The sequence below is a fragment of the Jaculus jaculus genome, chromosome 3, assembly GCF_020740685.1.
Source record: "Jaculus jaculus isolate mJacJac1 chromosome 3, mJacJac1.mat.Y.cur, whole genome shotgun sequence".
Lineage (NCBI taxonomy): Eukaryota > Metazoa > Chordata > Mammalia > Rodentia > Dipodidae > Jaculus > Jaculus jaculus.
In genome coordinates, this window is record NC_059104.1 from 179133823 (window position 1) to 179147652 (window position 13830).

Consider the following 13830-nt stretch of genomic DNA (forward strand, 5'->3'; position numbering starts at 1 on the left):
CTCCCAGGGAAGCTACATGAGAACTCTCCCTCCCTTGACTCACTCCTTCAGCTAGCTGGCTTTCAAAGACAAGGAAGATAAGGGAGGCCGCCAGCAGGTGGCAGCAGAAACACGCGTTACAATGAGAAATTTGCAGGACCCGCTAGGTTCCTCCTCTGTGGTCTGCTTCTTGCTGGCTGCTGAGGAACATACAGCTTCCTGGCTGTGTGCCAGTGAGCTCTGGAAAGAACACAGGTGTGGGTCAGGTACTCCTGGATGAATCTTGATGTCACCATTACACAGCAATTACTATGTTGCCAAATTTCTCATCTGTAAAATGGGACCCTCCTCCTACAGATGGTAGAGACAAAAGAAGAAATGAGAGAATGTTCGTACAACACTAAATAAAAGGGTATGGCATATAACATATCTTCAAAAACAAGATCAGTTCCTCCTCTTTCCTTTCACCTCCCTATCATAAAACCCAATCGGGTGGCCAGTAATTTCTGATTTTATTCATTTTGCTTGCTCATTCATTTGCGTTCATTTACAGTTAGATTCTCTAGGCAAGGCTTAAGATACTTCCTATGTGCGTATATACCTAATTTCACATGGTTGTTGCATGTAAGAATCTCGAAGTGAGCTAGGCTTGTTGTACATGCCTGTAATCCTAGCACTCAGGAGGCTGAGGCGGGATGATGGTGAATGTGAGATCAGCTTGGCAAGACCCTGTCTCAGAAAGGAGAGGAAGAGGGAGAAGAAATAGGAAGGAGGAGGAAGGAAGGAAGGGGAAGAAAAAGAAAGGAAAAGATGGAGGGACGAACAGAGGGAAGGAGGGAGGGAAGGAGGAAGAGAGGGAGGAAGAGCAACAACTGCTGCTCAGTGTTGACCTACCATTACCTCCCAACACAACAACAGTTTGGTCAAAGCCATCCACCAAAGCAGAGTCCTGTGATCGTCTGCCACACGTTGAGAACGGATTTTGGAGGGTGAATATCCTTTCCATGATCTTCCATAACGCTCTGTTCTCTAAATGAATGGAAAGGCACTGTGCTCCTGGTCACACATAGAGCCATCTCTGTGCTGGCACAGGTCAGCAGAGCCAGGGCAGGGAGGGGACCTCCCTGTGTCTGTCTAGTACAGGTGACCAGAAGACCAGAGCCATGGGGCTGGGGAGGTGATTCAGTGCTTCAAGGGCTTGATGCACAAACAGGGGGACTTGACTTTAGATCCCCAGTACTCAAGTAAAATGCCAGATGTGGGAGTGCACATCTGTATCCTAGCCCTGGGAATCCCTGACGCTCACTGGCTGGTTAATGTAAGCAAACCCATGAGTTCTAAGTTCACCAGCAGGAGACCCTGAGGAAAGACATGCAACATTGACCTCTGGTCTCCACAAACACGCACACAAATACACATACACCCAGGAACACACACACACACGCATACACGCATGCAAACACACATGCACATACCAAAAATAAATGTGTGGTGCCACAGATAATTTTAATCCGGATATTGTTCAAAAAGAACTCTGTTCTTATAGAGAACTGCCCGGAATAACCTGAAGCCAAAGTTAATGAAGACAGTGAGCAGTCAGGGCTGGTTTTCCACAAATCTATAGTGGCAATTGGTGAGATTCCGGGCATCAGAGGGAGTTTGTGACTCATAGCACAGCAAACAGCAGGAGCAGCAGGATGGTGGCACAGGTGGCCTGTCCCCAGCTCCAAGGGGATGACGCCATAGGCTCAGATGGTTCCGCAAAGGCTGGGTCACAGCTAAGGAAGCCAGGAGGAAGGATTCCTCAGTGTTTCGCGCAAGTGGTCAATGTGCCCACCCCCTTCCCAGGCAACACGTTCCTTGGACTGACCTACCTGATGAGTCACAGGCATGACTCGGGCCTGGGATGGTTAGCTGAGGCGTGGCACCCTCAGCCTAGGCATGCGGGTGCATTCACACCCCCAGAAGACGGTGTATCAGTTCCTTCCTCATTGCTGGGACAAAATACCTGACCAGAGGAAATTTAAGAAGGAAAAGAATTGGGGGGGGGGAGAGATGGCTTAGCAGTTAAGGCGTTTGCCTGCAAAGCCAAAGGATCCTGGTTCGACTCTCCAGGACCCATATTAGCCAGATGCACAATGGGGCGCACATGTTTGGAGTTCATTTGCAGTGGCTAGAGGCCCTGGCGCACTCATTCTCTTTCTCTCTCTCTCTCTCTCTCTCTCTCTCTCTCTCTGCCTCTTTCTCCCTCTCAGATAAATAAATAAATAAACATAATTTGTGCTGAAGAGATGGCTTAGCAGTTAAGGCATTTGCCTGCAAAGCCAAAGGACCTAGGGTTTGATTCTCCAGGGCCCACGTTAGCCAGATGCACAAGGGGGCGCATGCGTCTGGAGTTCATTTGCAATGGCTGGAGGTCCTAGCGTGCCCATTCTCTCTCTGTCTGCTTCTCTTCTCTCTCTCTCTCTCTCTCTGCTTGCAAATAAATAAATAAAATAAAATAAGAAGAAAAAGAATTTAATTTGTCTTACAGTTTTGAGGTTGGGAAGGCATGTTAGGCTGGCGCAGGAAGCCAGCATCACATTCCAGCATAGGAAGGAGAGAGAGAAGAGGAAGTGGCTCTGGGCTACACAATCTCACATGCCATTCAGGCCTCAGCAGGTGGGAGTACCTGCCCCCAGTGAGCACATGCACTGTCTCAAGGGCACATACATTACATACCACACACACACAGAGAGAGCACATATACCTACATGCCACACACACACACATATACTCACGCACATGTGTGCAAAAATAATAAAAGGAAGAAAAGAGAAAGACAACCCAGTATGGTGGCACACACCTTTAATCCCAGCACTCACAAAACCAAGGGAGAATTGTCGTGAGTTCAAGGCTGTATACCCTGACGTGCCATTCTCTCTCTCCCTTTCTCTTTCCCTCTCTCTGCCTCTCTCTCAAATAAATAAATAAAAATTTTAAAAAAATTAACCAGGCTTGGTAGCACACACCTTTAAGCCCAGTACTTGAGAGACAGAGGTAGGAGGATCACCGTGAGTTCAAGGCCACCCTGAGACTATACAGTGAATTCCAGGTCTGCCTGAGCTAGAGTGAGACCCTACCTCAGCAAACCAATAATTAACTAATTAATTAATTTTTAAAAGTCCTCCAAAGTGATTTTGTCTACTAAAGAAAGGCTTAAGGGCTGGTGAGATGGCTCAGTGGTTAAGGTGCTTGCCTGTAATACAGGTTCGATTCCCCAGTACCCACATAAAGCCAGGTGCACAAAGTAGCACATGCATTTGGGGTTCATTTGCTGGAAGCCCTGATGTGCCTATTCTCTCTCTCTCTCTCTCTCTCTCTCTCTCTCTCTCTCTCTCTCTCTCTCTCTGTCTACTTACAAATAAATAGATAAGATTTTTTTTTTAAAAAAAAAGGCTTAAAAATGAATGGAAGCCAATAAAATTGCAAATTTATTCCACTGAGAAAAAAAAATTGGAAGGATTCATTTCCTTGTGGGTTTGTTCTGCACGTGTCAGTGGGAGTCACTGTGACAGCCCGGAGAAGTCTCTCGTGGGCCAGGTTTTAGAAGGACACATCAGATGGGAACAGGGACCTTTCATGCAGATATGAGTCTGGCTAGATCCGGCGGGTGTGATGCAGCAAAGAGGCTGAACTTGAAAAACAACAGCAAGAAAATTCTCTAAAGACAGCAACATGTGGCTTTAAAGCTGTTTCTTTTGGATTGGGAACAAGGGAAGCATAGGCCCAGGGCTCGTGGCAGATGGTACAACGTTAGATGATGAGAAGAGACAGAATCTCCAGCTCTCAGCTTTTCTGTTTACTCTAGCATGGAAAACAGGCCTTAATCTAGAAACATTCAACAAATAGCTAGAAGAAGTTAACTCTGGATGGATGATAAATGGTAGAGTGTGAACTTGAGCTCAGATTCTTATCCTTGGGCTGAAAGATGGTCCGCAAAAGAGGGGCTCGGGTCACCGGCAGTCAGGCTTGGTTGAATAAACCCAATGCAGTCCGTGCTGCTCAGAGACGACCTTAGTATTGAACTAATGGAGGCACTAAGACACAAAGACTAGCCATGAGTACGTTGTCCTCTTTAAAAAATAATTTATTGGGCTAGAAAGATGGCTTAGTGGTTAAATGCTTGCCTGTGAACCCTGAGGACCCCGGTTCAAGGCTCGATTCCCTAGGACCCACGTAAGCCAGATGCACAAGGGGGTGCATGCATCTGGAGTTCGTTTGCAGTGGCTGGAGGCCCTGGCATGCCCATTCTCTCCCCCCCACCCCCGCTCTCTCTCTGCCTCTTACTCTCTCTGTCACTCTCAAATAAATAAATAAAAATAAACAAAAAATTAAAAAAAATAATTTATTTATGTATTTAAGAGAGGAGAGAGGGAGATAAGAGACATGTCAGGGCCTCCTGCCACTGCATACAAACTCTAGACACATACACCACTTTGTGCATCTGGCTTTTCATGGGTACTAGGGAATCAAATCCAGGCCATCAGGCTTTACAAGCAAGCACCTTTAACCACTGAACCATTTCTCCAACCCTTTACTTTTTTTTCCACTTTTTAAAAAAATTTTTTTTGTTCATTTTTTATTTATTTGAGAATGACAGACACAGAGAGAAAGGCAGACAGAGAGAGACAGAATGGGCGCGCCAGGGCCTCCAGCTGCTGCAAATGAACTCCAGACGCGTGCACCCCCTTGTGCATCTGGCTAACATGGGTCCCGGGGAATCAAGCCTCGAACGGGGGTCCTTAGGCATCACAGGCAAGCGCTTAACCACTAAGCCATCTCTCCAGCCCTCCCCTTTTTTTTTAACACTTAAAAAAAAGGGCTGGAAGCCAGACGTGGTGGCACACGCCTTTAATCCCAGCACTAGCGTGCCAGAGGTAGGAGGATCGCTGTGAGTTCAAGGCCACCCTGAGACTACATAGTGAATTTCAGGTCAGCCTGGACTAGAGTGAGACTCTACCTTGAAAAACAAAAAATAAATAAAATAAAGGGGCTGGAGAGATGGCTCAGCAGTTAAAACGCTTGCCTGCAAAGCCTAATGACCAGAGTTCAATTCCCCAGTATCCATGTAAAGCCAGATGCACAAAGTGGCGCATGCATCTGGAGTTTGTTTGCAGTGGCTGAAGGCCCTGCTTACAAATATATATATATATATATATATATATATATATATATATATATATATATATATATATTTTTTTTTTTTTTGGGGGGGGGTTTTCGAGGTAGGGTCTCACTCTGGTCCAGGCTGACCTGGAATTAACTCTGTCATCTCAGGGTGGCCTTGAACTCATGGCAATCCTCCTACCTCTGCCTCCCGAGTGCTGGGATTAAAGGCGTGCGCCACCACGCCCAGCTAAATAAAATATTTTTTTAAAAATGATTTGCCTGGAGAGGGAGGAAGAAGAGTAAGACCTCTTGCCACTGCAAACAAACGCCAGACTCTTGCACCACTTTTTTTTTTTCACCACTGGACAAGATTTTATTAAGACCCACCAACTGGGGACTGTGCTGATATTAAGCACCCTCCTCCTTGGCAATCCAGCCTTTCTTGAGTGGTCCCATGAATGCTTTCTTCTCTTCCATGTTCTGGAAACAGCCATAGCCAAACTTAGTTCACATATCAATAAACTTCAAGTCGATCTTCTCCAGAGACCGCCGTTTCCGTTTGGTCTGCACCAGCAAGGGCTTGGGGAGGGTGAGCACCCACTTCTTGGCTCCTACCACACAGCCTTTCAGCGTGACAAAGTCACTGGTCACTTCACCGTAATGGACAAAACCACCCAGTGGGTTGATGCTCTTTTCACACAGTCATAGTCAGTGGAGGCATTGTTCTTGATCAGCCTGCCATCCTTGATAAGGTAACCCTGACCAATCTTGTAGATCTTCTTGTTGATCTCAGTGCGGTGATGGTAGCCCTTCTGGCCAGCTCGAGCCACAGAGAAAGCACGCAGGCAGGGTGCCAGGCTCCAGTACAGGCAACCTTGCGCAGCCCTCAGTGGGTCTTGCGGGGCAGCTTGTTGCTGTGCCAGCGGCTGGTGACGCCTTTGTAGCCTTTGCCTTCGGTCACCCCAGGGACATCAATCATCTCGTCCTGGTTCATGGGGATGTGCTGCGCCAGCCTGTCCCGGGCACAGTCTAGCTTCTCGGCCACAGTGCCCCGGTTCACCTGGATCTCCATCAAGTGGGCCTTCTTTTGGCAAAGGGGAAGCAGGCACATCTGGGTGTGGGTAGTCATTCGGATGACCTGACAGTACTTCTTCACGCTGCTGAAGTCCTTGTCCAGCTGCTTCTTGCCCATATCATCCTGCCATTTCTTGCAATATTTAGCGAAGGCCTTCTTCTCAGATTTGTGCCAGTTCTTACAGAAGCGCCTTTTGCACCCATCACTGATGTGCTCAGCGAAAACTGTCTTGAAGGTCCAGAGGCCTCAAGGGCTTTCCACATAGCCCGCGATGCCTACAACCACCACGGGTGGAGTCTCGATGGTGACAGCCTCCACTTCGTCCTCCTTCTTCACCTTGGATCCTGACCTGTCGACTTCTCGGACAATGTGGGTCATGCCCGCCTTGTAGCCCAAAAAGGCTGTGAGGTGGGCCGGCTTGGAAGGGTCATCCTTGGGGAAGCTCTTTGCTTTGCTCCATGTCTGCTGCTGCGTTTCCGAGGCGAGAAGCCCAAGGACCCACGTCTGGGGGCGGAAAATTTCCTGTGACACATCTCGCCGTCAGATCCCGCCTGTAGAGCTCTTGCATCACTTTTTGTGTCAGGCTTTTGCAAGTGCTTGGGAATTGAATTCCTGGCTGGTCAGCTTTGATAGCAAGTCCCTTTGACTTCTGAGCCGTCATTGCAGCTTCCCCCTATTTGCTATTTATCATATGGCAAAAAGAAAAGAAAGAAAAAAAAAACATGATTCTGGCCCTTGACAGAATTCTAGAACAAAGAACTACAGGCAGTGGAAAGAAATGTGGGAAATCCTGGGAGCCACGGTGTTTTCTGAGGGGTTGTGACAAACAAGCACCTCCTCTTTCTCGCAGTGGAGTTTGGAGGCTGGTAGTGGTGATGACGGTGGCCTCAGGGGGCTTGATTGCGGGACATTACTTTGAGGTCAGTTTCCTGGGACAGCAACACAGATAAGATAGGTTCAGACCCGTGGCCTGGGCCGGATGACAACATTCGCTGTTTCCAGTCGGCTCCAGCACAGGCCGAAAGGACAGCGGTGACGGCTCCAAAGTGTGCTCTTGGGTCTGTTTGCAATGTCACATAAAACTGTAGGATATCTATGTTCAGTTCTGTAAAAGTGCACAGAAATGTGTCCGCTGACCAGGGAGAAGACTCGGTGGATAGAGAGCTTGCTGTGAAAACATGAGTCTCTGGTTTGGATCCCCAGCACCCACGTAAAAGCGGGGTGCTGTAATCTGGGCTCCCAGAGCCCCAGAACCTACATAAATAAAGCCACATACTGTGGCACCAGCAGCTGCAATCCCAGCATGCCTCTGGGGTGGAGGAAGGCTGAGGCAGGAGAATTTCCAGAAGCTCACAGGCCAGCTAGCCTAGTCAATGCAGCGGTGAGCCATGAGAGACCTTGCTTCGAACAAGGTGGGAGGTGGAAACCAATTCCCAGTGTTGTTCTCTGACCTCCACACTCTGCCCACACTCACACACATGAACACGAACCCACGTAAACACACCAAAGACGACTGCAAAAAGCAAACATAAATGAAAGGGTAAAAGAACAGCGAAAATAAAATCAGCACAGTGTTTCAAAATAAAAGATTTCAAGCCAGGTATGGCAGTTCATGCATTTAATTCCAGCACTCCACAGGTTGAAGTAAGAGGATTGCCTTAAAAGTTCAAGGCCAGGGCTGGCTTAGCAATTAAGCATTTGTCTGTGAAGCCTAAGAACCCCCTTCGAGGCTCGATTCCCCAGGACCCACATTAGCCAGATGCACAAGGGGGTGCACGTGTCTGGAGTTCGTTTGCAGTGGCAGGAGGCCCTGGTGTACCCATTCTCTCCCTCTCTCTCTCTCTCTCATTCTCTCTCTCTCTCTCTCTCTCTCTCTCTCTGCTTCTTTCTCTCTGTTGCTCTCAAATAAATAAATAGATTTTTTTTTTAAAGTTTGGGCTAGAGAGATGGCTTAGCGGTTAAATGCTTGCCTGTGGAGCCTAAGGAGCCCAGTTCGAGGCTTGATTCCTCAGGACCCACTTTAGCCAGATGCACAAGGGGGTACACGTGTCTGGAGTTTGTTTACAGTGGCTGTAGGCCCTGGCACAATCATTCATTCTCTTTCTCTCTCTCTCTCTCTCTGCCTCTTTGTCTGTTGCTCTAAAATAAATAAATAAAAATAAACAAAAATAAATTTAAAAAAAAGTTCAAGGCCAGCCAGGGCTACAGAGTGAATTCCAGGTCAGCTTGGGCTAGTGAGACACTACCTCAACAAAATTATTTTTGTTATATGGGACCAAAAAAAAGAAGAAGAAGAAAAAGATGCTAGTTAGTTTTTTTGAGACATGAATTTGCTGCATAAGCCAGGATGGTCTGGAATTTACTGGGCAGGCTGGGCAGGCCTTGAACTCATGGTGGTCTTTCTGCCTTAGCCTTGCAAGTGCTAGAATTATAGTTGTGCACCATTACATCACATTCAGCTCGACAAGATGCGCATAGAGTCTTGAATTAGGCTAAGAAAAAGATGAGTTAGAGGTGGGGAGATGGCTCAGTGGCTAAAGGAGCTTGCTTGCAAAGCCTGGTGGCCTGGGTTCAATTCCCCAGTACCTAAGTGAAGCCAGATGCACAAAGTGGTGCACGCGTCTGGTGTTTGCTTGCAGTGGCTAGAGGCCCTTGTGTGCCCATTCTCTCTCTCTTTCTCTCTCTCTCTCTCTCTCACTTACTCACTTTCTCTCTCTCTTCTTGCAAGTAAATAAATAAAAATTTTTTTTAAAAGATGAGTTGCCCAAATAAAACATGATGCACTGTACCACCGTCACTACTGTGGAAAGATAGGAAGGAAGGAAGGAAGGAGGGAGGGAGGGAGGGAGGGAAGGGAGGGAGGGAGGGAGGGAAGGGAGGGAGGGAAGGAAGGAAGGGAGGGAGGAAGGAAGGAAGGAAAGGAGGGAGGAAGGGAGGTTAGGAAGAAAGTAATGAAAAGATCTACATTCTAGCACCAGTTTTTCCATTAAAATATATCATTTGGAACATACATATCAATCTCTTTGGACCCCAGGTTCCTCATCAGTAAGAAGGTTCTCAAAGAGGAAGGGAAAGACTCTTATTCTCATGGGTCACCTGCTACAGGCAAAGCAATGAGCTAGGAACATAGTGTACAGGACCACTAGACGGGAGGGAGGAGACACAGCAGTACAGAGCACAAGCTGAGGCTGGGCAAAGTGCGGCTCCAGTGCAGCTCCACCTGCTGGCTGGGGCACGTTCCCTCATCCTTAAGCTTCCATTTCTTCAGCTTCCCACGTAGCGACAAGACAGTTTATTGGTGAGTCAATGGCGACGGTTTAAATGAGATATGAAGCACACAGCCCATCAATTGCCACATAATCGTTGCATAATAAATAACGGGTCATTATTATTGCATGACACATGTGACTTATTATTCCAATTTAGCCAGTGAAGAGACAGAGGGCACACAACTTGCCCAAGGGTACACACGCAAATCTTTCCTGCTTTATTCTCTGCCTACAGGGCCCTCCAGCACATCCTGCTAGAATGGTCAAGAACCTTGTCATTATTCTCACACTGAAAACTAGCACCACGTTGCTATTTCTGAACGCGCCCAGCTTTAACATTTCAGTATCTGAACACATCCTACCTAACACTGGGCAGTGCCAACAGGATCGTCCGTCTGTTGAACAGAGGTCATAGTCTAAGCTGTGAGAGCATATGTTGCAGAAGAGGTGATGGAAAGCACATAGGAGCCAAAGGATGCGGAGGAGTTCTTTTGGAATGCTGTCTTCCAGGCACAAAAGAGTGGTCACGTTCATGATCTCACGGGGCTATTGCTACCTGCACAAGACCTGCATGATATTGGACCCAGGAAGAAATAGTTTAGAAAGGAAAGGGATTTATTTGGTGGAGAGGGATGAGAGGGGAAGCAAAGGAGGGTGGTGGAAGGGGGTTATATAAATTTTGAAAAATGCTAGGCATGGTGGCACACACCTTTAATCCCAGCACTCAGGAAGCCAAGGTAAGAGGATTGCTGTGAGTTCAAGGCCAGCCTGAGACTACATAGTGAATTCCAGGCCAGGCTGGGCTAGAACAAGACTCTACCTTGAAAAAAAATAATAAGTTTTGAACAACGTTTTTAATTAAAACTTAATTTTTTTTTAAATATTTTTTGTTCATTTTTTATTTATTTATTTGAGAGTGACAGACAGAGAGAAAGACAGATAGAGGGAGAGAGAGAGAATGGGCGCGCCAGGGCTTCCAGCCACTGCAAACGAACTCCAGACGCGTGTGCCCCCTTGTGCATCTGGCTAACATGGGACCTGGGGAACCGAGCCTCAAACCGGGGTCCTTAGGCTTCACAGGCAAGCGCTTAACCACTAAGCCATCTCTCCAGCCCTAAAACTTAAAGTTTTAAAAGCTTATATAAATATAACTTTTTCCCCCATGAGATGCAATTCTAATTGCATTTCTTATACTTTGGCTTTTCTTTGGGCAAAAGTACACAAATGCATATACGTGCATCTATACATGAATTTAAAAAATACCAGTCACTATCCTGTGGTCAACTGTGGCACGCACTTTGCTGTCCTGTGAGGGGAGTACACACCCCAGGCACCATACACAGGTGATGGGTGAGGAGCCAAGGTGAAAGATGGCAGCAAACAGCAGGGCACCTGTGGTGGAAGATGATGGGCAAACCCCTAAGTTTTACAGAGGACAGACAAGTGGGCAGGAGTGAGTGTCCTTTGTGGAGAATGTTGCCATGGGCATGTGACCTCGGAGCTGAAGAGGTCATGTCCATCATGCCCGGGAGATATCCCCTAGAGCAGGCACAGGTGGGTTTTATTTCTGATGCCCATGACCTCGAGGCGTCCACAGGGTGCCAAGAACTGCTTCCTGCCGAGCCCTCTCGCCACAAACATCCCCCACTTAATGTGGCTTCAAAGCAGTTTGATCATGGGGAGAGAAACGCCAATCTAACCCATTTGCCATTGATTTCTTAAGCAGATTCAGGGACACAGGACGAAGCACAGCTTTTGCAGGAATGGTTTAAGCTGGTTCTGGAGAAGAATAAATTAATGCGATATGAGTCGGAGCTACTGATCATGTAAGTAAGCCAACACTGACACCAGAGAGTCCCGACAGCCCAGGGGCAGGTGGTGGGGGTGGCTCGCGGTCCCCGGCTGAAGTCCTGGGAGCTTTCCTCGTTGTGCATGCGGAACGATGATTGAGGCAAATTGGTACTTTGTGTCTTGCATATCATGCTGGCATTAGTGGGAAGAATCTTCTCTCTGTGGAGTCCAATAGCTGAAATAGATTTCAGGTAACAGACCGAGAGCTGGAGGGTGGCCAGTCCCTTCCTGGCCCCCAGGTGTATGTTAAAGAGCAGTCACGCACTGGCAGGGAGGAAGCTATCTGTCCCTGGTGTGTGACTCCTGAGGTCTGCCTGGCCATTTCCTGGTGGATGGGATGAAAGAAGGGCAAGTTCTCACTGAAATCTGTCTCAGTCTCTGAGTAAGTAAGAGCTGGCAGTCTGGTTGGGAATTCAGAAAGTGGACACAAAGCTCCCCCCGGTCTTCCGGACACTTTGAGGGACACCGTGTCTGTCACCATGGTGGAGGTGAGAAAGGAACATTCACCATAACCCTAACTGAGCTCCATAAATTGTGCTGCCTAGTTTCATTTCTTCACCCCCAACTCTGCCTGAAAGGCCATTTGAGGGGGTGCCTTTAAAGGGGTGTAGTAAATATTACCACCGGGCACCTAACCAAGTGAGAAGTGAGACAGCCGTCAATAGATGGGACAGCAAGGGATAGCTTAGCGGTTAAGGCATTTGCCTGCAAAGCCAGAGGACACAGGTTCGAGTCCCCAGGACCCATGTTAGCCAGGTGCACAAGGGAGCACACACATCTGGAGTTCGTTTGCAGTGGCTGAAGCCCCTGGTGTGCCCATTCTCTCTCTCTCTCTCTCTCTCTCTCTCTCTCTCTCTCTCTCTCTCTCCCTCTTTCTCTGTCAAATAAATAAATATAAAATAGTTTTTAAAAAGATATGTGTATGGGCATGGGAGATAGCTCAGTCTAGCCAAGTTGATGAGCTTCAGGTTCAGAAAGTCCCCGTCTCAAGAAATAGTGAAAAGTGACCAAAGACACCTGGCATCAACCTCTACACACACACACACACACACACACACACACACACACACACACACTTGCCTCCCCCACACACGTGCCCACACACATACAAATACACATACACATGCTAAAAAATAGAGACATCCCCTTTACTACTGATAATAGCTCATGAACCTAAGAGCCCGGGTAGGCTTGCAACTTTACTGAATCCCTTAGAGCTGCAGACCGTTACCACAGAATGAATGGCTTAGAGCAATGGAATCGTCTGCCACAGTTCTGGAAGCTGGAGGTCCTCAGGAACGAATGAGGGCACATGTCCCCTCCAGAGGCTCTCGGGGGAGAACTTTCCTTGCCTCTTCCTGTCCTTGTGACTCCTGGCTGTCCTGGACCGTGGCTGTCTCTCTCCAGCCTCTGCCTGTCTCCACCTCGTCTTATGAAGATTGTTGAGATAATCCAGAATGTAATGTTCCAAGGTCTTTAATTATTTCTGCAGAGACCCCTTTTTTTAAAATGCCACATTCACCATGTAGCAGACAGCTTCAGTTGCAGGGAGGGACTTCCAAACTAGGCACAGTTATGGAGGAAGGGAATTTATTTGACGCTCACAGATGCAGGGAAAGTTCCATAATGGCAGAAGAAGCTGGCCGGCTTTCAGAGGTCCACAGAGAGAGAGAGAAGCACAGGCCAAAGCCATACAACACAGCCCACTTCAGGAACCCCAGACAAAGGTCCAGCGATCTGCATATCTTTAGATTGGAATTCCAGGTCCACCCCCACACCTTGGGGCTGGGCCCTAGGACCAGCCTACAGTGACACCAAGTGACCAGCTTGAACCAAACTCTGGAATTCAGGGGCTGGAAGAGTGGTTTAACGTAAGCCAGATTCATAAGGTGGTGCCTGCATCTGGACTTCATTTACAGTGGCTGGAAGCCACTGGTGCACTCATTCTTTAAAAAGTAAAAATTTAAAAAAAAAAAAACAAAACCTCCTAATAAAATAAATAAACTCCTGAATTGTTTGGGAGACATCCATTCAAACTACCACACACCAGTTCCAGGGATTAGGATGTAGGCATATCTTATAAAGCATGTACTTCCTGTGTCTGTCTATAACCCTTTGCTTAAGGGTCATGTGACTTCCACTGTCACCTCTGAACTGAGTCCTTATTTCTCTGGAGAACTCCAGAGTGGCATTTGTGCCGCATTGGTGGGCGCCTGGGGAGCTACGCTCTGGGCACTGTCAGGCTTGTTCCCTGGCCCAGAGAAGCTAAGTGCCCAGCCAGCCTTCTCCAAGGCTCCGCCCTGCGCCGTCGGTCCTCGTGATGGACGCAGGCAGTGAGTGCTCGGCACTGGACACTGGAGTTGACCCTTCTATCCACAACGTCAAGGGCAAGATAGAGGGGCCCTAAGTGTCGCTGTCCTCTCCTGAACAGAATGTGTCCCTTATTCCCCTCCTTTCTGTCTTCTTGACCACAGTGAGAGTTTGGGGAATTTTAAGACTTGACTT

General features: G+C 47.8%; 1 protein-coding gene and 1 pseudogene across 8 annotated transcripts in view; one reads left to right on the forward strand and one right to left on the reverse strand.

Annotated features, from left to right (window-relative positions):
- Window positions 1-13830, forward strand: part of Mical2 (microtubule associated monooxygenase, calponin and LIM domain containing 2) — a 236690-nt gene that overhangs the window by 218394 nt on the left and 4466 nt on the right. For 5 of the 8 annotated variants that reach the window (XM_045144944.1, XM_045144946.1, XM_045144948.1 and 2 more), the window contains one exon: window positions 11198-11300. In XM_045144944.1, the coding sequence (XP_045000879.1) occupies window positions 11198-11300 (103 nt within the window). The remainder of the gene's footprint in view (window positions 1-11197; window positions 11301-13830) is intronic. The other 3 variants (XM_045144945.1, XM_045144947.1, XM_045144952.1) reach the window with 1 other exon arrangement.
- Window positions 5539-6738, reverse strand: LOC101595783 (annotated as a pseudogene).